Consider the following 26,701-nt stretch of genomic DNA (forward strand, 5'->3'; position numbering starts at 1 on the left):
AAAACATTGGAATCACCCAAAAACTAGTTTTTTCCAAGTTAAAATGTGGTCTTTCACCTAATTTTGATGAAACATTGTTGTTTGTAACATTTATAATTTTTTTAGTTAACCCTTTCCCTCATGAGCATATTGTAAATGGCCGTTTTCACTGAAAAGCCTCCTGTTACAAGTTCAAACCGCTATGAAACAATATTTATACAGTTGACGATGCTGTCAATTTATTAATAAAAAGAAGAGTTAAGCATCATGAACTTAACTGAAACTCCTCTGTTCTAAATAAACATGAAAATAAAAACACTTCAACTTTACTATTAAGTACAGCTTAAAGATTATTAGTACGTATTTACAAAATTAAATTGGTCAGGTGATTTAATTTGGTAAATACGTACTAATAAACTTCAACCTACTAAGTGTTTTAAATTATTTTGATAAACAATTGGTTTACTAGACTGATTAACAGTTTCCCGATTTACCAAAGTAAATGTGTTACGATTCATTTGAAAAACGGCAATCCTATTGAACAAAAATAATTTTAAACAGGAAAGTATTATGTATCTTACTATCATGATATAAATTACACTTCTATAATAATTATCAAGACTGATTGATTGATTGATTGATTGATTGATTGATTGATTGTAATCATGGTATAGGCCTATTTACAACGGACAAGTCGTCTTCATGATCATGTATGATTTATAAATTGGTTTATAAAATGGATAAAGAAAACAGTTTAATCTGTTTCAAAAAATCACATATAATATCCGCGAAGAAGTTTAAAGGTTAAAGAAAAGGGTTGGACTACCGCCCACTTGAATAAAAGTAGTTCGGTGAGGTTGAGCACAAAGTTCAGTTCAGGTCTGGACAGCGTTTAAGAAAGTTTATTCTTCGATTTATTTATAATAACTTATTTTCTTTTACAATGAACACTACAAACACATTTCTGTTTGGTCTTTTGATATTATTTGTGACTGGTGAGTAAAAATGTTTATATTACAAAAAAATCTTTTTTTTTTAAAAAAAATATGAAAAGACATTGTATTATAACAAGATAATCATACATTACAGTTTATTCGTTGAAAATGAATTTACATTATTGTTAGTGGGAACATTTTTCTGGTCGATCAGAATCGTTGAGTCCAGCACTTTTAAGTGTTCAAAATTGAGTACCGCTCAAGCCGGTGATACGGTCCATGAGGGATGTTGTTCTTTTTCATTGTCCCTCATGTACAAACTGAAACCGAGTTTGCAATTTTAATGTAATTTTGTCGTGATAAATGCTTCCGAAGGATCACAGTTTCTCAAGATTTTTTGTTAAATCCAATACTCAATATATATTTATTTTTTTGCTGAAGCATCTGTTTGTTTCATTTATTAAAGCAACTGATTAAAACATTATAATTTGATTGAAATTTGAAACACTTATTTTATTACCCAGAAACTTTGATCATGATAGCCATCGTCCTCACCGTTTATTTCAGTTTCTGTTTTTTGAATAACCTATTAAATCGGTGCAAATAAAAAAAACCCTTATCTAATTATCTTTATCTAAAATTTTGGCAAATGTTTGACAATTTCTTTTTTTTTTTCGTTAAAGGAAACAATCAAACAGCATTATTTTGCGAATCACGTTCTGATAATGAATACAGAGTTTTGCAAGTTACTTTTTGTTAATTTGATCTTATTCATCTTATTCATTATTCTTTTTATTAATTTTCTAGAAAGTTTTGTTTCAGAATTTATCACCTAAATTTTAATTTGCAATCATTGTCTATTCATAGAAAAATGGCCATGTGGGATTAAATTGCTTTATGTAAATTGTATAAACCTTTTTCGAACGAAGTCCGTCTAAGATCGGTTTGACTTCATATAAAATTAAAAGGGAAGGACTGAATATTAGAATGATTTTCATTTAAAGATTAAAAACAGAAATCCAGGAATCTCTTTGCTATTTTAAAATTAGTATGATAATCTACCTGAAACATATGCACGTCCGAGTAATAAAATAATCGAAACTTGTATTTAAAACAAACTTTCTAGTAAAATTGCACGGATATTTGAAATCTGTGAACTTCCCCCAATAAATATTTTACATCAGTCTCTTTTTAAATTTTTCATTAATTCTCTTATGAATATCCTATTCAACACAAGAAGTATCCGAGATTTAAATGACACTCTAAAATGACGAGACTACCAATAACGGCCTACGATTCCGGATAAACATGTGCATACCAAAGACACCATGCAAGTAAAAGAAGTTTTTCTTCGTCCGAGTATCTATTTAAAGATAATTCTTGTTTATTTATACTCGTATAACAGACTCGTGCATTGTCCCAATACAATAGCTTTTACGGCGTGGTCAGCAACAGTCTAGATTTTCAGCGTGTGCGTGTAAATTGAATAATTGGTTTGACGGAAGAGTACTGTAACTTGATATCTATTTATATGACGATATGACGAATATTAAAATGAAGTAAGTTTTGTTTGTATTTTAGTGAAAACACAAAGAAAGTGATAGATACGACTTTATATGCTGATTTTATAAATTGCATACTTTTTAAGGTGGAAATATATCTTATCTCTCTGTATAAGTTTATTGAACATAAAATAGAGATTGTGGTAGGAACGAAAACTTGCCTTTATGACATCAGTTCATAATTCCTTATAGCTAGCTATATTTGAGGTCAATCATTTATTTGAGTTGAAACGTTTTCAGGAACAAGTCAATGTTTTGACATTTCTTATTATTGCTAATATTCCTGATTCGAATTTTATTTATATTGAACTAAGAAAATATTCAGTGACGTTTAAACAAGGTTAAAGCAGTTGTCGTTTTCGTGGTGTTCCCTCCGGAGCGCGACCACACTGAATTATCCAGAGCGTAGTTCAGAGTAGTTCAGCCACTGCATCGCTCCATTGCAGGTGGTCAAGCAGTAAACTAGTACTAGTTGGCTTAACTTTCGCATGGAGCAGACAACTTTTGTACATGCCAGAGCAGAGGTACAGTGTAAATAACCGTATAAAGGATTTCACAACAATCACAACGAAAGGGACCTGCACCGACCGGGAAACGAATCCGGGTCGCCGGATTCACAGTCAAACGCTCTACCTATCATGCTCTAAATCAACAAGGTAACTTTCATAAAGAATTTTCTTGTTTATTTTCAGTGACAAGCGAACAGTCAATAAAATGTTACGATTGTCTTGCTTGCAACGACCCTTTCAACAATAATGGAATTGCAACAAAAACATGCACAGGGTCGTGTAAAAAGGCCAAAGTTAACGGTGGTAAGTGTTGACTGAAATATGTATAATTCTAAAATAAATATTTGAATATTTATAAATACATGTAAAAATATATGCATGAATGTGACAGTAAACATCATTAGACAACGGGCTCCACTGAGATCAAAACAAAGTTTGAAAATTAATATAGATCAATTTGTGCCAACCGGGGCGCTTAAAAATAATAAAGAAATATACTTATATTGAAAAGGAAATTAGTCCAATTCTTAGCACGATTTATGCTAACAACGTTAATACGCTTTTCATTTCTGATCATTTTGTTCATTAAAAATTATTCTTCTGGAAAATCGGAATGAGCGAATGATCTGATTTTTTGCACAAAAGTTAATGTTCAAACGTAAATAAAATTTATGACTTTGTCGAAAACATATAATAAGTCCCTAAAGAATCCCTTTTTTGCAATGAGCAATAATACCAAAATGTACCAAAAGTAAGATTATTTTATAAAAGCATATTACAAAGGTTGGATATTATCGATAGTTCTTTCCGTTCTTTAATTTTAGTTGTTAGTTTAGAATTATAATAAAGAGGACGACAGAAAAACATCACACTTGTTGTATTTATAGAAAATGTTGTTGCCCATGTGGCGCAAACATACTCATTTAAAATTCAGAAAAAACATAATCCCACCTATAGAAGGCACAAAAACATAAAATGATGCAGGCTCTGATTGTTTAACCCTGGTCATGGTCGGATCTGGAAAGTGCAAGCTACCGTCAAATCCCACTACAAGTTTAATCTTGCCTAAGCAAATGTCATTCCTAGGGTTGATTTAGACATTAAGTGACAGTTTTACTTTTAGTTATGTTTTAAGTAGGTTTAAGTAGGTTTTCTACCGTGCCAGAGCAGTACCTTAGACGTTTGCAGAAATAATGATCACAAAGTAAAAATATCTATCTTTCGCCGATTTTTACATTTTTCATTAATGATTGTATATGAATCGGTGTGAACCGATAAATTAGACACCTTAAAATGCATTTCGGCAGATGAAAAGGCGAGATTTTAGCATGTATTCATTCAAGCGCTTCGTCCAATATAATACGGAATTCAGTATTAAGTTAGGTGCTCCAATACTATCGTTTAGTTTTACTCATATATGTAACCTTTTTAAATTAACAGTTGTGATCAGAAGCTGTTCAGATGTAAATGGAGGCGACAAGTGTGAAGAAAAAGACGATATTCATGCATGTTCTTGTACGTCTGACTTGTGTAACAGTGCGTCTGGATTCAGCGTCTCATTTCCTGTCGTCTGCATATCCGCTATAATCTTGTTTCTAGGGGTATTCTAAACAAACAAACGATTTAATATATGAAAAAATATGCCTTTAGTATTGTTGACGAAGTTTCCTATCACATGTGTGTTATTAATTTTTCTGTCATTTACAGGTATTTTCTAAGCATTACATCTTTAGTGTTACAACTAGGAATTTGTTGCATTTCGTGCTGAACTTCAAGTTTAATTTACCCAGTTCGAATATCAAAATTTAAAATCTTTCAAACAGTGTAAGTCAAAGACAGGCATAGTACCAATATTCAAATATATAAAAGATATACAATTTTTTTTTAAGTTCTAGTTGTTGGTTTTTTGGGTTTTTTTTGGGGGGTTGTTGTTGGTTTTTTTGTTACCTATAAAACTTCAATTTAATCAAATTTTAATTTCAAATGTTTGTTTCAATCATTAAAAGAGAGAAACGGAATTCATAAAGAATAGTTATAATGGCGAAATTTAAAATGTTGAAGAGCTTTAATCCCACATGAGTTTAAATAAAATTAAAAAAAAATTCCATTACCAACAAGACTTAGCGTGGTCAAACAAACCCGAGTTAAGCGTTGGTCTCACGAGTCTACACAATCATGTTCTTCAGCACTACTCCGAAGGAATATCCATTTACGCCATTGGTAAGTACGAAGTGACCTATGTGATCTATATCACTCCATTTGTGTTTTTAAGAGAACACAAAGCTGCTAATAATGTGAACTTTCGTCAAACGTTGTGAATAACATCTCTTGACAAAAAAGCTATATCAGTGATACATTTATTTTATTGGCTCTAGCTGAAAATACATGACTGACACCCTACCCTATACAAACATACGAAGGATATATTGTCGCAAAAGTTAAAATATGATAAAGTAGATCAACAAGGAAAGGCGGCGTTCAGTGAACTTTAAGTTTATAATAAAGGGTTTTTGTCACTTGATCAATTTTAATGATATTTACTCTGATTTTAAGTGCAAATCAATAGCTGAATCTTTATAACTTAGTAGCGAACTTTAGGCGTTAGATAAGTATAATCAAAACGAAATGACGCAGACAAGTGTGATGTTTTAGTAAATGCTATGAATCTGTGCATGTGTGAGCATGATGACGCCGTATGTAATCAAGACACTTTATCATTTACAATTTCATATTTTAGTGTGCGGATGAATTTTAAGTCAGTCGTTGGCATCATCAACCACCTTTGAAAAACATATCATGTCCCCTTCATAAATTGTGGAGGAATAACAAAATTTAATGAACGATGCACCAGAAAAACACCAATAGATGTGAGTACGAGGTCAACAAGGACATACAACGTTCAATGAACGCAGCTACAAGCATCAAGCCTCACAGAAACATCCCGACCATATCCAGGAGGGCACCGAACAAAAAGAGAAAATGGACATTTAGCATCAATTTTTTGTTCAAAACGACATTTTGGTGTTATTACAAAAACGTCTTTGAAAATGTCCACGTCATGCAGCGTTCTTTAGTTCAATGTCATGTTATCTTTGAACCGCAAATGAATCAACTTTATTTTGTTCAGATGCTTTCGATTTGAACTTGAATGTATATATAGGTTACTTTGCGTACAATCTCGACTGATAGTAACAGATAACAGTGTTTTTGGGGCAGATATTTTCGAATATACGTGTACATGTATTTATTTCGATACCCGTTCACGTTGTTAAAGTTGGTTCAATTGAAAAAAATACATTCACTTAATATGTGAGTCTGTTACTAAAGCGATACTCATGAAACTATTCTCAATTCCGTAAAAGGCGGAATACATTTGCTCAAGTGCAAAATACCTTTCCTGAAACGAACAAAACAATGACTGAGCTAATAAACTTCGACTTCAAACTTACTTCCTGTAACCAATATCAGTGAATAAATGAGGGTACCATGTGTTAGCAATGTAGATTTAGATGTTCTCTATAGAAATCATCAAGTTGTCTGCTACTGGAGATTCTCACATCTTTTCTTCATATATGATTTAGGTAAAGTATAATAAAGAAGACACGGTCAAAAGCCTCGACAACATACAATGATAAAGCGCTTAGTATGGACCTACATTTACATATCAAATACTGCTTCTTCGACTTTCGACTAGCCACTTGAAGGCATCGGCCGGGAAAATAATTTTTGCAGCCCTTCCTTAATAAAGCATAGACATATTTAATGGACGTGGCTAAATGGCCGACCACACGGTCAAAGACCACTAACACCGGTCAAAAGATATTCGCCCAATAACACAAATGTTGAGATATCCGCCGAAAAAGGTAATCTAGAATTAGTGAGCAGAAAGATACCGCTGCGGTATCGTTATCTATTTTTGTTAAACAAGAGTAGGTCAAAATGATGTTTCACAATCTTTTATTCACAATATTTTGCTCATGATCCAGGGCCTTAAATGTTATGTAATCGAGTTGAAACTCACATACTTGTCCCGCTTTTCCTTCAATACAGATCTACATTTTAAAACGTGATAAAGTCACGACTGTTCAGTGAATTTGCATACGATTTAAAGTTACATGTACAATCGAATCTAATAAAGGATGTTTTATTCATTTACATTAAACAGTTTTTGTGTTTGACAATATGCGAAAAAGCAAAATATAAATAAATAAAAAGAACACATCAACTAAAACATATAAATAACAAGAAAAGCATTGATGCAAAGCATCAAAGGCGACGCCAAAAAAAAGTTTGATCAAGTTTTGTACCTTAATACTTAACAACAGATGTGATGATGTGACCTGAAGGCTAGGCCCAATTTAATTTGAAACTTAAACCAAAAAAAATAGACTGTCTTGCCAAGATGCAAAGACAATTTATAGTCAATTAACTAATCTTATAAGACTCATGCCATAAGAGAGAATTTCTTCAGATTTATTTTACCAGATACAGGGATACCTGAGTCATCAGCAAATAATAAAAGCTTATTGCTTAGGGTTGCAGACATGTCATTGACATATTTTAAACATAAAAGAGGACATAAAATGAACCTCAGGGGGACACCACAGGTACTCGGAGCAGTAGTAGAATGAGTTCCCGCCACATCCACCAGCTGCTGTCTATCAGAGATAAGACTTGAACCCTGTAAAATGTCATTATCTATGGCAAATGCTTGAAGTTTCATGAAGAGGAAGAAGAACTTCTTCATGTGCAGTATAGTGTGATCAACTGTATCAAATGCCTTTTGTAGATCTAAAGTATCATGCAATACTGCCTTTGTCAATTTTAAATTTAATACAATCTGTTAAATGAATCAAACATGTGTCAGTTGAAAAACCACTTCTAAGCCCTGACTGAAACTGCCTGTCCATGACTCGAACACATGATGTCAGAAGACCAACTGAGCTATCCGGCCAGCTACACATTTTCTCTTTAATAATGAAACAGTTCTAAACCACAACATATTTACCCACTATATTGATTTGTGTCCTTGAATTTCTGATGTTTACAGAGCATAGTGAATTAAACTCAGGGTTTTATGCAGTCACAGGATGAGAAAAACTTTCAGCTTGTCCAGAACTCGAACCTGTGATCCACATAATAATGTATCGTGGCTGTAGCGATTAAGCTATCTGGCCGCTTACACATTTTCTCCCATAAATAGTGAACAGTTCTAAACCGTGACAGATACTTTTAGATTTTTAAATTAACAGGTAGATTAATTCTTAATTTAACAAGTAAGAAAAAAAACCTTTCATACATAGTCTTAATCAAATTTACAATTTATATATTGTATAATTATTTAGTTCATCAGTAAAATCTCATGTTATCTTTGAACCGCAAATGAATCAACGTATTTTGTTCAAGTGCTTTCAATTTGAACTTTTCCCTGCAAGAAATGTTTAAATGAACTACTTTCGGTATGATCTCGACTGATAACATCAGATAAAAGCGTGTTAAGGGTAGTTATTTTCGAATATACATGTATGTATTATGATACCCTTTTACGTTTTGAAAAACTATTCAATTGAATGATTAATAGTTTTGAATTAAAATATGTTACCGTGTTAATAAAGCGATGCTCGTGTAACTTTGTTTCACAATTTCCTAAAAGACGGGCTGTATTTGGTCAAGCACAATACATTTTCTGCAAACGAAAAAAACAGTGACAGAGCTAACAAACTTAAGAATTTGCTTGAACTGACAATGTAGTTGGCATAACTCGCCAATGTCATTTTAGGAATGAGAGAATCTAATCAATGAAACATAGATTTAGATAAATTATTATCTCTAGAAATCATCACAATTTCACCAACCAGGTGTTTTCTTTGTATAAAATAGGTAAAGTTTGTTAACAAATGTCAACAATAAACTTTAAGATCTTTTTTTCAAGGACCAAAGCCTCCATAACATGCGGATAAAATACGATAAGTATAGACATACAAATACAAATCAAGTACTGCTTCTTCAACTTTCGACGGGCGGCTAGTTGTTTTTTGCAACCCTGTCTTAATAAGACAAAATCAATTTTAATTGTTACCGGTTAAATAACGTTAGCTTAATAACACGTATATAACAACGCAAACCGCTGGTATTGGCAGCACAGCTGACACTGCCGGATGAAATTACTTGTTGATCAACTGATTGGTGTTATAAATGCGCTGTACTATTTAAAAAGATAAGCTAATTGAATTTTTAAAAAGATATTGAATAAAAAAATTCTAAAACCAGGTGTAGTATAAGATTTCAAATAAATTAATGCTAGTGAATTAAAAGATGTTATCATGTGGTATTAAATGTAACATTTTGATTGGCTGAGGGAGAGGCGGCGGTGCACGGATAGAAATAGTCATATTGCGACAACAAAAGACAAATGGCATGACAATTGGAAAAGATCGGCAAAGAAGGAACCACGTCGTGGTAGGTAACATGTGAATGTCTTAGTAACGCTGAAAATATAAATTATAGGCGACAATTATCTGTACCAAAATGGGAGGGAGGGAGCGTTAATGTGTTCATCACGGATGTTAGCTAACAAATAGACCAAGTTATGCCTTGAGCGCTTAGTTAAGACCTACATTTCTAAATTAAGATTAATACATTTGAAAGACCAACTTTGTCCTCGTATTGTTGTCTGCTAAAAAAACGTAAAAACAATAAGAATCCCTAAAGAAAGTCCAAAACAACAAAATTGGAAATGTTGCAGGCTTAGTTTGACTGAGCCTGTTCATGGACGGTACTGTCAAATTCCTTAAGACTCATAGGGCATGCAATATCATAGATAAATATCTATTGTCCAATTAGTAAAATTAAATGTTTCTTTCTTTAAGGTTGAGCTAAAATAAATTAACAAACGTTTTAGATAAAAATAAATTACAACATACACAAAACGTTATAAGCTAAGATAAAGTCGAAGTGGTGAGTGACCTTTAAATTAAGTTTAAGCATTAATCAGTGATGTTATATATAGCAAATGAAACCTTTAAGTTCTACACGTTCGCAAGAAATTAATTTGTATGTATTTCACACAAACAAACTAGAATAAAGATCAACAAGGTAATGGCATTGTTCACAGGACGCAGCCCCCGACACACCTAAGCAGGGCACCCAGAAGACACCCAACAAAAACCTGGAGTGAACATAAGGGCAGCGAATGGAAAGGGACATGTATTGTGTGCAAGACAGGATTTATCTACATACTTTTATTAAAATGATTCTAGATAATCAATCTGCATTGTTGTTTTCATATAAAGATTCAGCATTACATACGATTTTAAAGATTTTAAGTGTTATCAATTGTTATCCCCCGACAGGTGCTTCACTCCAAAGGTAGGGTAGATAGGTAGGTAGATTAAAAGTGATTTTAGGAAAACATTATCATCGGATTTATCGCCCTTGTCTGTTCACCACAAATATATAAGACTATAAGACTGTAGATGAGCCCTTAACATAGTAATACATCTTGAGATTCGTGGACAATGCACAACCTTGTTGAACTTACGCCTCATTAACTTTACTGGAGTGATTAACGAGAAATGTAAGGTTCGATGAAATGACTGTTGATAATCAAGATACATGTATATGTATTATAAGCTAGGTCTATATACTTTCAACACACGCAATGCAATTTTTGTGTGCAAAAGTATACACATTTCCACAGGAGACAAGAAACTAGGAATCTTCAAAATGCAATTAATTCAACATCATACAGGAAGTTCAGGACCACCTCAAAATATCGAAATGAAAATCGTTGAAGCTCGCCAAACAAGTCTCACATGTTAATGATGCAGATTCGTTTTCATGAGCGATAGAGGCAATGCAAGCGAGTGTCAACGACACTCAGCAGCCTTGTGCAGAACTCAACATTTTAATATAGGAAATCATGCACTAATTTCTCGAAAGAATTATAGGAGTTCATTTAGCTTGACACTTGCACAGACAAACTTGGAACATAAATCAGTTTCAAATTGTCTCTCTTATATCAATGCATGTAGATTTGTTAAAAAAATCCATTACATTACGATATCCTTAATATATTTTCTATTGAAATTGCGAGCAAACTAATGGGCCTTAGGCTGTTTGAATGACTCTCTTTCAAATTGAATTACAATCAAACTCGAACTTCGAACTCAATCACACCTACTTTGCTATTTCCAATTATTATGTATCTTTACTGCTTTTGAGGGATTGCCCGTTACCTTTTTTCAAATAATACAAATTTGAAAAATATTGCTTCTCCAGCATAATTTGTCAAATAGACTGCTTTATTTATACTTCACACGAAGCCTATCCCACGTCTAAGTGGAGCAATATAAACCGTACCGTAGAGAAAATAAAACGGAATCCCTAAATAACGCCCAAAACTCTAATATTGTGACACTGATGATCCAGTCACTATCTATTTCAACTATTCAAGAAACCATTTACATGCCATTTATTAACAATGACTGATTTTTCAGTATTAATCACCATATTTCTACTGCGTGAATATCGCAGTAAGGGCTATTTTTGCATATTTTAACATTTATTAATACAATTGGGGCAAAGGTTTTAAAAATGGTTAGATTTTTTGTTTTGATACACCAAATATAAGAAATATAATATTTTACTACGCGTCTAAAAATTGAGCAGATATAAAGTAATCATACTTATGAGATAATACAATGGTGTTATCAGTTCTTAAGGAGATGCTCCGAGATTTGTTTATATAGTTAAGCTGTATGTAAAAATAAATCCCTCTGTTCTAATAAATATGACAAAAAAGGGCCATTTGACTTAACTTATGGGTACTTATTCTTTAAAAAAATGTACAATCTTGTCATAATTTTGTTTGATTGATTGACTGACTGACTGACGGACCGACCGACCGACCGATTAATTTAGTGATTATCATATTATAAGCCTATGTATAATGACACGTCGTGTTCATGGTCATATAGGAATTATAAATTGTTTAAAATAACGAAAACCAGTTTAATCTTTTTTATTATATTACATGTAACGTGAAGAAGTTTAAAGGTAAATCTTTCAAAAAGAAAACGGTCGGGCTATCGCACACTTCAATAAAAGTAGTTCGATGAGCTTGCGCACGACGGTTTGTACAGCTGAGGTCTGGACAGCGTTTAAGAAGGTTTAATCAACGAGTGATTTATAATAACCTATTTTCTTTCAAACTATACAGCACAAACAAATTGTTATTCGGCCTTTTGATATACTTGTGACTGGTGAGTAATAATGTGTATATTAAAAAGTTTGTTTAAAAATATGATACAACATTGCATGTTAATACAATATACAATATAATTATTCATTATGTTTATTCATTATTAATTGATTTACATATTTATCTAGTGGGAACATTGTTCACAAAGGCATGTTTTCCTTGTACAATAAATTTAACAATTGAGTCTAATGTCACTTTTAATACTACAAATGTCATTCTTTGCTGAAGCATTTGGTTAGTTTATTTGTTGAAAGCAATTGATAAAAACAGTGTTATTGTATTGAATTTTGAAACACTTTTTTACTATAAGAAGTTTCAATCACTATAACCATCGTCGACATCGTTTAATTGACTAGCTAGCGGAGCAAATGAAATCATACCAGAAACATTTGAAATTATTTTTCTAAATTTTGTCATGTTTTGCCATCTTATATTTCGTTAAGAGAAGTATTAAACAGACCAAGTTATGCCATTAAATGCCATCATTTTTCAAAATAATTTTTGCTAATTAAAATCTTATTTATTTATTATTATCATTTGTAAATTAGATATACTATGCTCAAATTTGATTTTTAAAAATATTAAGAATTGCTACACCGTCTCTTTGTATGTATAAAATAAACATATTTCGACTTCATTTAAAGTAGGTATGTTATATTTTGAACTCTTCACACTATAGGTGGTCACAATATGAATATATAGTGTCATTAAAAAACTGGCAGTTTGTGTTAAGAAAAGACCAACTTTACTTGACCAGTAATAGGGAATGCAGCTTCCCCATACATAGTTTATTCATTATTTTATTCAAATAAAATATATTCAGTAAGAATTTCATGGATTTCAATACCTTTCTAAGATAAAAAATAGTTTCCTCAAAGATGAGCATAGTATATCTTTATTTTATTTTTTGTTTGGGGTATTTTTTCCTGAATGCAATAATAACTCTACTCGTAAAAAAACTATGTGGGATTAAATTGCTTTATTTAAACTGCAGCCTTTTTTATATATAACTGACACGTGCATTTTCCTACAAAAAAAACTTTTACTGTATGTCCAGCAACAGTTCTTTAGATTTTCAGCGTGTCTGTGTTAATCGAGAATTGGTTTGAGGGACGGGAAATTTAATTTGATATTGATAAATATGACGGATATTAAATATGAAATTAGTTTGTTTCTTTGTTTTGTTTTCTGTTTGTTTTCTTGCGTTTTTGTGGTGGTGGGGTTAAGAACATAATTTATAAAGGAAAAGATATATACTGCTTGATACGCTAGTTTTATAAAGTGCATACTTCTTTAAATTAAGGTGGACGTTTATATTTATATCCCATTGTTTAAAAGTCTGGACATCGTGTGATCCCTTGGAAGCATTAATCACATCAAAACTATCATGAACACTACAGACCTTGTTTGATTTAGCTTGTACATAAAGGATAATGACAAGTGCAACATCCCCCATGGCCCCTATCACCAGCTTTAAGAGCGGTACTCAAGAGCGGTACTCGATTTTTAACACATAAAGGTGCTGAAATCAATGATTCCCTAGGACCAGAAAAATATAATAACACTGAAATATGGTAAACAAGATCAACAGGAGAAGGTAGCGTTCAACGAACGCAACCCAACACGACCCAGCAACAAGAGCCAGCGGCAAGGAGCCCAGGGGGACCCCAAACAACAACAAAACAGGGCGCAAGGTAGAGCACGGACAGGCTATTCACTTAAATACTTGTTATACTTAAAAAGAAATAATAGCAACCGACAAGAAAATAAAAGAAAACAATTAATTGGTTGATAACAGACCCACAAAGTAAAGGGGTATGAGGCAACATTTTACAGCTGCACAGCAGTTGACACCAGCTGTTGTTAAGTATAAAAATCTGGACAAAGTCTGATACCTCGGAAGCATCGATCACAACAAAATTACATGACAATTTACTTGTTTGTTAAATATAATATAGGGATATATTTTGCAATTAAGTATGAATGACATTTCAGGTAATGCATGACAATGTCTTACACTACAGTTTAGCTGTGCCTTTTTATTATTATGAAAACAGAACCTGGGCAGGTTGTCAAGCAGTTTACTGAGACTAGTTGCTTTCACTTTCTCGAGGACTTGATAACTTCTGAAAAAGCCAAAGCAGATGTACAGTGCGAACAACAGTAGAAAGGATTTCATGATCAATCACAACAAGAGTGATCTGCGTCGTCCAAAAATGAATCCGGGCCTCCCTATTTACAGTCCAACGCTCTACCTGTTGAGCTAACCGGACTGTTTTCAAACCATGTTTTGTTGATGGGTCATATGGGGATTGCGTTCATTGAACGCCGCCTTTCCTTGTTGGTCTTGTTTATCTTTTTCTATTTCAACTAGGTACATTTCATGTTTACTTTCAGTGATAAGTTGCAGTGTATGGGTTGCAACGACCCTTCCAACGATGATGGACTTTCCCCAAAAACATGAAATGTTGAATTTAAACACATCCGCAGATATGCTCATATGGCGGTAATCATTGAACCTTATCATTATCGCTATAATTGGCTGTAACTTGGTAATTAATCAATGGAATATTTTCATACCCGCACAAAATAACCTTTGGAAGAGACCTTCTACAAGTTGAATCTGACCTTATCCTTGAGCTTTAAATGACCTTGACCATCAAGGTCAAAGTACTGAATTTTGGTTAAGTTATCATAATTTTGTTGTTAGTGTTTGGATTTTTTTATTCATACGTGGACAAAACAACACTTAACAGACATGTGGACTTATTTGGACATGACCTTGACCAGTAAATGACTTTGACAGTCAAATGATTGAATTTTGATTATATATCCCTAACTTTGTCATTTATTCATGGAAATGATTCATACTTGGCCAAAAAACAAGTGTGACTTGACAGACGGAAAAACCTTTTTTCTTTAATTTTCTTTTTAAAGATTTGTTTAAACCGTTTATTTGTTTTAGAAAAAAGTAAAACGTCGATCAGATGTTTATTTAGAATTGCAACAAAAACCAATGATAGAAAAACTTCTTGCATAAATAGAATATGTTTTTTGTGACGGAAACATACTCATGAACTTGAGAAAAACAGACTGAATCACTATTGAACGCCCTAAAGTTAGAATTTAAATTGTTTCAGGCTCTCTTCGTTTGAGCTTGTTCATGGACGGTACAGGAAAAGGGAAGCTACCATCAACGCCCCCTATAAATATATCTTGGCTAAGTTAATTTCATCCCTAGGGCGATCGTAAAATTTTTGACCGTTTTAACTCACTATCCTGCTGGAGTAGCACCTGTAGACGCTGCAGATATCAAAGAATAAAATGTCTCTTTTTTCGCCGATTATTACATTTTTCATTCATGAGTGTACATAGATAAATAAGACATCTTTAAGTGCATTTCGGAGGAAGAAATAGCGAGATATTAGCATTTAATAATTCAAGCACGTTGTCCAGTACATGTACATGCCGAAATACGGTATTGAATGTGGTGCTCCAACACTATTTTTAGTCTTACTCATATATTATATCGTTGTGGTCAGAAGCTGTTCAGCTATCAATGCAGGCGACCAGTGTGACGATGATAACGATAATCATGCCTGTTCATGTACGTCTGATTTGTGTAACAGTGCGTCTGGATTCAACGTCTCATTTCCTGTCTTCTGCATATCCGCTCTCATCTTGTTCCTAGGGTTGTTCTAAACGTAAGGAAAAGAATATGCCTTTAGTATTTTTGACGGAATTTATTCCTATCACACGTGTGTCTTCTGTTCAGTATCTTCTGAGCATTAAATCTTTAGTGTTTCAAGGAAGAAAGTGTTGCTATGTAAAATACCTATGCTGTTATATTTCATTTCATAAATGTTCAAGCCAGACCGTTTTAGACATAATAGTATACATTAACACAAAAATGATTTTGTACTTTGTATTTTGTTTGTTACTCCGCTTGTTGCCTATGGATGGATGTTGATTGGTCTGTGTAATTCTTTCCTTCCATTAATTTAGTGTGCACGATTTTCATAATCATAATTTGCAGGCAGTAGAAATATAGCTTTATAAAGCTTTATGATACATTGTGAATATTTTCACATTGAATTTAAAGTATAAATTTTAGAATTGATGTGGTAGTATGAAAATACGTAAGAAGAAAACAATTGTTTATAATTGCATTGAATCATATTAATAAACAGATATTTTTGAGATGTTCATGCAAAGAAAATCTTGTAAAAGAAAGAAAATGAAAATAAATTCCCCAAAGGTGGTCCGGAGTACCCCGACTTCACGATTAGCCAACATACAGGTGACACAGGCTAGCAATTTTAATATAATTATGTTTATTGATCATAAAAGCATTTGGAAGTGTAAAATATGTATGTATAATTAGCACATTTTTGCTGAGGTTAACTTGTGACGACAGAGAATGGGAAAGCGACAGAAATTTTATATTCAGGTGCTCGTTCATTGGTAACTTTTTCTAGAGTTTCGTATTATGACAACAGGGAATGTTTTTTTTATGTTAGACTGTGATACAAAGAGAAAGAACATCAAAACACTCGGCAATCTGAATAATACACGGGGGGGGGGGGGGCTACGCCCCCTCGTACAAATCAGATAGCCTAGTGGTTCGATGCTCTTTCTATTACATGGCATCTCTCCGACTTTGGATGCTAATATAGGTTTTCCTTGTGCTTTAATGCGAGGTGAAAGTATGTTCAGATACTTTTCCATTAGGAACTTTTATGTCGACAAGAGTTTCATAGGGAGACCATATATAATTATTATTCAATTTAAAGAATATTGGATATACTTTTCTACATTATAATGAAAAACTAACATAATTATCATAAGTTTGTATATTAAAATTTTGATTATTATACCTTCACGTGTAAATATATCTTTTTGCAACAATAAAAATAAAATTCAATGTCTCATCCGTTTTCTTAGGATCAGTTATCCCAAAATGAACTTCTTTTGAGAATTCATAATCTGTAATATTAGGGCTTTAAGTCAGCACACCGACATTCATAAAACAAATGTAAAAGTGTTTCCTTATTTTCCCTACAAAAAGTGCATGTATTGTCATCTTTTGTTAAAGATCCTGTATGTTGTAATTGAGGTTGCATACCACACTTAAATGAAATTATATAAATATGTATATAATTATGCTTATGAAGCAATTTTTGAAACATCGAAGAATATGTAAAATATGTACTGCAAATATTTGTACACATTATATGTAATCATTAAAATATATGAATTCATTTCTTATTGAAAACTTTGACTTAGTCTTGATAAAAAAAAATTTATTACCTCCCTTTTTTACATGAAATGTTAAATTCGGTAATATCTTTATTAATAATGGTTTTTGGAACTTACAAAATTGATAAATCTTCATTTGAGCATCATAATTATGATATAAAACCAAAATAAATTGTGTTATAGGATCTTTAAAAAGTTTTTGTTGCTATGATTCTTTTTAACAATTTGTATTAATTTCAAGTTTAACACTTAAAAGTCCTTCATATTGTAAGAAATTTATGTTAATGTGTTAAATATTTTTTAAAGATTGTTAAGTATAGAATTGACCATTATTGTCAATCAGCGACAAAACTGATACCATCTTGAATAGGTTATTGTAAAAAAATGGTTGTACCTCCGACCGTCAGTAATTGGTTGCCTGAGATATGAATTCCGATTTATTATTTGCACTTTTGAATACAACGTTAGCCATGATGCAAAGACTTCGTTCCAGAATGGGTTGTCGATCCTTGATAACTGTTTTTTTTTTTATAAAATCTGGTCCGAAATAGGAAAAAATACATTAAAGAAAAAGACTTTTGAAACATATTTTTAATTTTTTAGTTTTCATGATCCAACATAAGGATGAATACAAACTTGTTCTTTCGTATTCAATCCTCTTTATACTTAAACACTTTAAAGCGGAATTTTGAATGAGCCTGATCGTAGTATTCAAATTTTACACCAGTTGAATTTTGCACTTAAGTTGAATTTCCAGACAGACGAAACATCAATAATTAAAATATTTTAAAATATCTTAAATCAAAATTGACATATGTTGCTATTCGTGCTGAAGTTAAATTTTGCCACCTCAAATATCGAAATTTAAAATCTTTCAAAAAGTTTTAGTCACATATAAATTACCAATGTACAAAATAAAAAAGACCTACATTTTCTTAAGTTCTGCTTGTTATTGTTGAGTTATAATTATTAAGTTTTGTTTATAAGCTGAAAATCCATGACTGGCACCCTACCCGATTAATGCAAACAAAGTCATATTTTTCAGTTAAAAACTATAAGATAGGTAAGGAGTTTAACTCTCATTCTATTTGTGAATAAATATCTGATTAACAAAATTTGCGAACTTCATCCATTAGATAAGTTAAATAAAAACAAACGAATTGACGCAGATAAATATGATATTTTTTGCTTTCGATTTAATCTTTTTTCTGAAAGGAATGTTTATATGGCCAACTTTCGGTACGAACTCAACTGATAGTATCGGATGAAAGCGTGTTTAGGGAGGTTTATATCAAATAAACATGTACATGTTAAATGATTTTATACCCTTTTACGTTGTAAAAATAGATTTAATTGAATGAATAAAATTTTTAATTCATTAAATTATGTTAACGTGTAAATAAAGCGATTATCATGCAACTTTGTTTCGCAGTTCCGTAAAAGGCGGAATATATTTGCTCAAGTGAAAATACCTTTTTTCCTTTAACGAACAAAACAATGAGTGAGCTAATAAATGTCAACTTAAAACTAAGTTGTTATAACTTTAGAAATGAGGGAAATGAAACATAGATTTAGGTGTTCTATCTAGAAATCATCAGGTTTTCCCCAACTGGAGATTACCCTAATCATTTCTCTATATACGGTATAGGTTAAGTCTTAAGTATTGGAGCAAATGTCAACAAAAAAATAGCTAGTTCATGGACCACAGCTCCTACAACATGCAGCTATACAGCGATAAGTATGGACCTACACGTACATATCAAATTAGTTTTAGCAACCCTGTCTAAATAAGACAAAGACAAATTAAATGAACGTCGTTAAACAATTAAAAAGTATACAACAACTAAAACGTTAAATAAAATAACTATAACGCAATAACGAATGAAATAATTGTCAAACAATCTTACTAGTCTAGAGTAAACACAAATACTTTGCGATATTGGTCACTGAAAGAACGTTGTCATAATATATGGAATATCTAGCAGTAGTTAGTCTCTTAAGAGCAAGGGATGCCGTCTCGTAGCTCAAATAGAAAGTCATGGTACATATCCAAAAATGTTAGAAATCGCCGCTCGGCCGGGTATTTAAAAAAAATCGTAAATAGATACTTCCTGAATAATAGATATAATGTTTTGTTTTTTTAAGACGTAGTCCATGTATTGTTTACCCTGAAGGAGCCTACACACTGATTGCATAAGTTCTATAAGTAGGTTCGCCCGACAACAAACAAAGCTGTCGTCCATTTTGTTAACATGTGGTATTTAAGTTTCCATTCGGATTGGATGAGGAACAGACTGTGTAAAACCGGAATAAAAATGTAACAACAATAGGCGATTATCATAATAATGCGTTGAGCGCCCAATAAAAACGTGCATTTCTATATTAAAAATCGTACATTTCAAAGTAACACTTAAACCCCTCATTGTATCATAGTTTGAGAACCTTTCTGTTGATACTGTTTGATACATATTCATTCAGTGTGTTAACTGGAGTTCATGTATTAGTTACCTGCTCCAAAGAATGCCCCTTTGTTGGCTCATTTTGGTTTACTTATTGTGACGACAAAGAAAGAAATAACGATAGAAATATCATATTCAGATGCTCGTTTATTGGTTACTTTAATCTGGGGTTTTCATATTGTGATAACAGGGAAGGAACGTGTTTTTATTTTTGCCTATGATACAAAAGAAAAAGAAAATCAAAACACTCAGAAATCTTATTAACACTTGGGGGCTACCCTCCCCCAGCCCCTGTACCAATCAGATAGCTCCGTGTTTTGATACCTTTCTAATACTAATAGTATGCTAATAACACTTAGGTCATGCAATATCTTAGGATAAGTATCAGTATCTGTTATACAATTAGTCAAATTAAATGCTACTTTCATCAAGGATGTGCTAACAATATATCCAAGTGAATTAAAAAAAATTAAATACAAAACATGTTATAAAATTTAAAACTTTATTAGCTGAGATAAAGTCAAAACGCTGAGTGGACATTAAGCTTAAATATTAATCGATGATGTAAAATATAGCGTTCAATTACTACTCATTTGCCGAATATTATATGGTATGTATTTCACAAGACAAAATATATCGTGTTTTCCTTTAAACAGTCAATCTTGAATATTATCTGATTTTATGATTTTGCATTACTTTAAATTTCAAGTGTTATCAATCTGTCACAATTTACGTCCTCTAGCAGCAGGTGTCTTACTCCAAAAGGATAAAAGTAGATTAAAAATGATTTTATGAAAATGTCACAGATTCCTTGTACTGCTCTTGTCAGTTCACCGCTGATAAAACTGTAGATATGTCCTGTACGTAATGTTACGGCTAGAGGTGCGTTGACATTTATCATCCTTGTTGATCCTTAGCCTCATATTGTATCATCACTCATGTGATTGACGAAATAGGTAAGGTCAGGTGAACGGACTGTTGGTAATCAACATACATGGGAATGTATAATCTATGTCTTTATAATTATATAAAATATCCTGTATGTTGTGACCAAAGCGGTTAACCACACTAAGTGAAATTATTTGTATGTGCACAATTATGCAAATAAAACAAATTTCAAACATCGAAGAAAATTCAAATATGTGTTCATACTAAATATATGTAATCATTACATTTCTTACTGTAAAATCTGACTTAAACTTTATAGAAAATATTTTTTAATTACCTCCCTTTATTTACATGAAATGTTAAATTCTGATTGAGTCAGGTGAACGGACTGTTGATAATCAAGATACATGGGAATGTATAATAATTATATGTCTTTATATAAAAAAAACCTGTATGTTGTGATCAAAGTAGTTAACCACACTAGCTGAAATTATTTGTATGTACAAAGTTATGCAAATTTAACAATTTTCAAACATCGAAGAAAATTCAAATATTTGTTCATATTAAACATGAAATGTTGAATTCCGTGATATCTTTATAAATAATGCTTTTTTGGAACTTACAATATTGATAAATCTTAATTTGAGCATCAAATTTATGATAACAAACCATAAAAAATTGTATTACAGGATATCTAAGGTATTAAATGTCTAATACAGTATCTCCTTTCTGAAAAATTTTCGTTTTCAGTAAGGAGACACAGTTTTGATAGGGCGCGGGTTCAAACCCAAAAATATGCAATTTTTTTTCCTCAATTTTTGTCTGTTTTCTTCCTTTTTTGTTTTGTCATTTGTGTTTTTCTTTCTAAATTCATATTTGAAATTTGTATTTAAAAATTGAAGTTTTATGTATATATTTTACTGTGAAATTGGATATCATCACAAAACTTTATTGTTATTTTGCATAAATGTGAATAATAGTTTTTAGATACATCATCAATATTTCGATGCCCTGATGACATTGAAAAATATCTGACGGGTTTTCTTACCCCACCCTCTTATTATTTGATGTAAGATGAAAGGTACATGTTTAAATAAACAAAAAAAAATCTTTTCATAAACATTTTACATTGATTAATTTGTAGTTATTCAAAATCTATAGTTCTTTATTATCAATTTTTAAGTAAGGAAAATATTAATCAAGTGAAACTTTTCTCCAGATAATGAAAACAATCATAATTATTGTTGTTGTATAAAACCGAAAATGAGAAATGAATTAGAATTGTCAATATTTTTCAAACAAGAATGTAAACTTTTGTAAGTTTTTGTATTTATGTTCAGAATATAGTAAAGTTAAATACTATAAAGTTTTAAATGCCTTTTATAAAAGTGTCAATTATATATACAATACCTGCAATAGACACTTTTTCTGTGTGCACATCGTCTTTGCTATTCCCAGTTATTATTGTTTTAATTTAGGGATCGTCCCTTTGCTTATTTCAGATCTGCTGGGAGCAGAAAATAATAGCAGTATAAACCTTACTTGAAATAGATAAAAATGTGTTCACTTTATACTCTCAAAACGACAAACTTTTAAATGTTGCAGGCTTAGTTTGACAAATTTGTTAATGCATCGTTTTTTTGTGCTTTGCCCTACGTAGATCACAAAAAGGCACCGCATAATAATAAACTATTTCCAAAAACATCTGAAGTGGAAGATTAAAAAGAGATCGGTTGTGATTTCAAGAAAATAGAGATAATATGATCAAACTTGAGAAAAGTCTTCGGAAATGTTTTTAAATAATTTTTAGGGCAATATTCATATAGTTGACGATGATGTCAATTTAAAAAAAGGAGTTAAGCATTATGAACTAAACTGAAATTCCTCTGTTCTAAATTAACATGAAGTAGGTATTTACAAAATTAAATTGGTCAGGCGACCAATTTAATTTTTTAAATACGTCCTAATAAACTTTAACCTACTTAGTGTTTTTAATTATTTTTATAAATTGTCGGTTTACTAGACTGATTAACAGTTTCCCGATTTACCAGTAAATGTGTTACGATTCATTTGAAGAACGGCATCCTATTGGACAAAAAATAATTTCAAACAGTAAAGTATTATATATTTTACTATGATATAAATAACACTTCTGTTATAATTATTTAGATAGATTGATTGATTGAATTGATTGATTGATTGATTGATTGATTATAATCATGTGATAGGCCTATTTATAATGGACAAGTTGTCTTCATGGTCATGTAGGATGTATAAATTGATAAAGAAAACAGTTTAATCTGTTTCAAATAATCACATGTCACGTAGCTGAAAATAGGTAATGGGTGGACTACCGCCCACTTAAATAAAAGTAGTTTGATTAGGTTGAGGACAAAGTTTTGTTCAGTTGCGTTCAGGACAGCGTTTAAGAAGGTTTATTCATCGAGTTATTTAATCGAGATATTCATAATAACTTATTTTCTATCAAAATGAGCAGCACAAACGCATTACTGTTTGGTCTTTTGATATTACTTGTGGCTGGTGAGTAAAACTGTTCATATCAAAACTTTTTTAATATGAAAAGACATTGTATTATATAACAATATAATCATTCATTACAGTTTATTCATTTAATATTAATTTGTTGAAAATTAGGGGGCATGAGGAATGTTGCTTTTCATTTTCCCCCATGTACAGACTCAAACCGAGTATGCAATGTTTAAGTAATTTTGTCGTGATTTATGATTCCGAAGGATCACAGTTTCTCAAGATTTTTTGTTAAATTCAATACTCAATATACGCGTATCATTTTTATTATTTGCTGAAGCATCTAGTTGTTTCATTTATGAATACAACTGATTTAAACATTATAATTTGATTGAAATTTGAAAGACTAATTTTTTTACCAGAAGCTTTGGTCATGATAGCTATCGTCCTCACCGTTTATTTCAGTTTTTGCTCTTTGAATAACCTATTGACTATTAAAGCGGTGCAAATAAAAGCACATTGTCAAAAACGTTTTTATCTTTATTTACAATTTTGGAAATTTTTTGACAATTTCTTATTTTTTCGTTAAGGGAAACAATTAAACAGCATTTTTTGCGAATCAATTTCTACTAAGGAATACCAAGTTTTTTTTTCTATTTTTTTTTTGTTTTTTATTAGATCTTATTCATTATTCTTTTTGTTTATTTTCTATGTTGTTTTGTTCCAGAATTTATCAACTTAGTTTAAATTTGCAATACTTGTCTATTCATAAAAAATGGCCATGTGGGATTAAAATGCTTAATGTAAACTGCATGAACCTTTTTCGAACGAAGTCCGTCTTAGATCGGTTTGACTTTCTGGAATTCTCCTACGCAGTGATCTCCCCTTATCAGTACAGAGATCTCTGCCATCACAACATAAGAAATATCAATATTTTGATATTTTATTTTTTTTTTAGCTTTTTAATTTATTTTTCATTATTTTGTATATTTTTGATAATATTTTGATAAAATATAACGAACGTAGGTACCAAAAGAAAAAAATAAAACAGAAAGAGAAAAATGACGTTGGATTTTCTATGTAACGGTCGATATTTACATTTAAATTTCGACGTTACGTCATGTGACTTCCATCATCATGTGACGTCTGTGAAGGCAGTGATTACAATTCTGCCAAGGGAGGTAATCACTGTGAGGAGTTTGGACTTTCTGTAACATAAACAGGGAAGAACTGAATATTAGATGGATTTTCATTGGACATTTAAAGATTAAAAATTGAAATCCAGGATCTTATTGGCTATTCTAAAACAAGTATGATAATCTTCCTGAAAGTTATGCACGTCCAAGTTACAAAATAATCTTAACGAGTATTTAAAACAAAATGTATAGTTAAATTGCACGGATATTTGAGATGTGTGAAATTCCCCCAATAAATATTTTACATCGCTTTTAAACTTTTCATTAATTCTCTCGTGAATATCTTATTCAACATAAGAAATTACCGAGTTATAAATGACACCAATAACGGCCACGATTCCGGATTAACATGTGCATACCAAAGACACCATACAAGTAAAAGCAGTTTTACTTCGTCCGAGTATCTATTTAAAGATAATTCTTTTTTATTTATATAACAGACTCGTGCATTGGCCCCAGACAATAAATTTTACGGTGTGTCCAGAAAAAGTTAAAGTGTAAATCGAACAATTGGTTTGACGGAAGGGTTCAGTATACTGCAACTTGATATATATTAATATGACGAATGTTAAAATGAAATAAGTTTTGTTTGTATTTGTGTGAAAAGAAAGTGAGAGATAAGGCTTTATATGCTGATTTTATAAATTACATACTTGTAATGGTGGAAGTATATCTTATCTCTTTGTGCAAGTTTATTGAATGTAAAATAGGGATTGTGCAGGGAACGAACATTGCCTTCATGACGTCAGTTCATAATCCTTATAGCTAGTTATATCCGAGGTCAATCGTCTATTTAAGAATAAAAACGTTTTCAAGAACACTATTTGAGCAATTCGATGTTTTGACATTTATTATTATTGCTAATATGCCTGATTTGAATAATTATATTTATATTGAACTAAGAAAATATCCAGTGACGTTTAAACAACGTAAAGCCGATTGTCGTTTTCGTGGTGTAACCTACGGAGTCTGACCACACTGAATTAACCAGAGCATATTTCACCCACTGCATCGTCCCAGTGCAGGTTGTCAAGCAGTTAACTAGTACTTGTTGTCTTAACTTTCGCAAGGAACTGACAACTTTTGTACTAGCCAGAGCAGAGGTACAGTGTAAACAACCGTTATCAATCATAACGAAAGAGAAACGAGTTCGGGTCCCCAACGCTCTACCTACGGGACGGTTTTTAAACCAGGTCTACATCGACAAGGTAACTTTCATAAAGAATTTTCTTGTCTATTTTCAGTGACAAGCGTGCAGTCAATAAAATGTTACGATTGTCTTGCTTGCAACGACCCTTTCAACAGTGACGGAATTTCAACAAAAACATGCGCAGGGTCGTGTATAAAGGGCAAAGTTAACGGTGTTCCTAGGGTTGCTTTAGACATAAAGTGACAGTTTTACTTTTAGTTATGTTTTAACTAGGATTTAACTTACTATCGTGTCAAAGCAGTACCTCTAGACGTTTGCAGAAATCATGATCACAAAAATCTTTTTTTTTTCGCCGATTCTTCCATTTTTCACTAATGATTGTATATGAATCGGTGTGAACCGAAAAATTAGACATCTTAAAATGCATTTCGGCAGATGAAAAGGCGAGATTTTTGCATGTAATCATTCAAGCACTTCGTCCAGTATATACGAATACAGTATTTAGTGTGGTGCTCAAATACTATTGTTTAGTTTAACTCATATATGATACCTTTTTTAAATTAACAGTTGTGGTCAGAAGCTGTACAGATGTAAATGGAGGCGACACGTGTCAAGAAAAAGACGGTGCCAATGCATGTTCATGTACGTCAGATTTGTGTAACAGTGCGTCTGCATTCAGCGTCTCATTTCCTGTCGTCTGCATATCCGCTCTCATCTTGTTCAAAAGGTTGTTCTAAACGAACAAACGATTAATATGAAAAAATTATATGAAAAAAATATGCCTTTAGTATTGTTGACGAAGTTTCCTATCACATGTGTGTTATTTTTTCTGTCATTCACAGGTATTTTCTAAGCATTAAATCTTTAGTATTACAACTAGGAAATTCAGGAAGAAAGTGTTTGCAATGTAAAATAGCTATGCTATCATAATTCAAATCGGAAATGCTTCAATTTTGGAACATAGCGAGATCGTTCTGGACATAATATTATACTTTAATAAAAGAATGTTTATGAA

General features: G+C 31.8%; 1 protein-coding gene across 2 annotated transcripts; it reads left to right on the forward strand.

Annotated features, from left to right (window-relative positions):
• Nucleotides 1-815: 815 nt before the first annotated feature.
• LOC132743801 (uncharacterized) lies at nucleotides 816-26,701 on the forward strand. Of its 2 annotated transcripts, none has more exons than XM_060732368.1 (3): nucleotides 816-974; nucleotides 3,169-3,288; nucleotides 4,426-4,869. In XM_060732368.1, the coding sequence occupies exons 1-3, from the start codon at nucleotides 923-925 to the stop codon at nucleotides 4,593-4,595; spliced, it is 342 nt and encodes a 113-aa protein (XP_060588351.1). In that variant the 5' UTR covers nucleotides 816-922; the 3' UTR covers nucleotides 4,596-4,869. The 2 variants fall into 2 exon arrangements, with proteins under 2 accessions (XP_060588351.1, XP_060588350.1); XM_060732367.1 differs by lacking the exon at nucleotides 4,426-4,869 and adding an exon at nucleotides 26,254-26,701 and having other exon boundaries at nucleotides 819-974.

The sequence above is a fragment of the Ruditapes philippinarum genome, unplaced genomic scaffold, assembly GCF_026571515.1.
Source record: "Ruditapes philippinarum isolate M1 unplaced genomic scaffold, ASM2657151v2 ctg1852_1_1_1_1, whole genome shotgun sequence".
Lineage (NCBI taxonomy): Eukaryota > Metazoa > Mollusca > Bivalvia > Venerida > Veneridae > Ruditapes > Ruditapes philippinarum.

Bases quoted from the DNA above. Each gene is read 5' to 3' on its own strand.
- LOC132743801 (XM_060732368.1), top strand. From the start codon at position 923: ATGAACACTACAAACACATTTCTGTTTGGTCTTTTGATATTATTTGTG. The intron at 975-3,168 runs GTGAGTAAAAAT...GTTTATTTTCAG, and splicing joins TTTGATATTATTTGTGACTG to TGACAAGCGAACAGTCAATA. The intron at 3,289-4,425 runs GTAAGTGTTGAC...TTAAATTAACAG, and splicing joins AAAGGCCAAAGTTAACGGTG to TTGTGATCAGAAGCTGTTCA.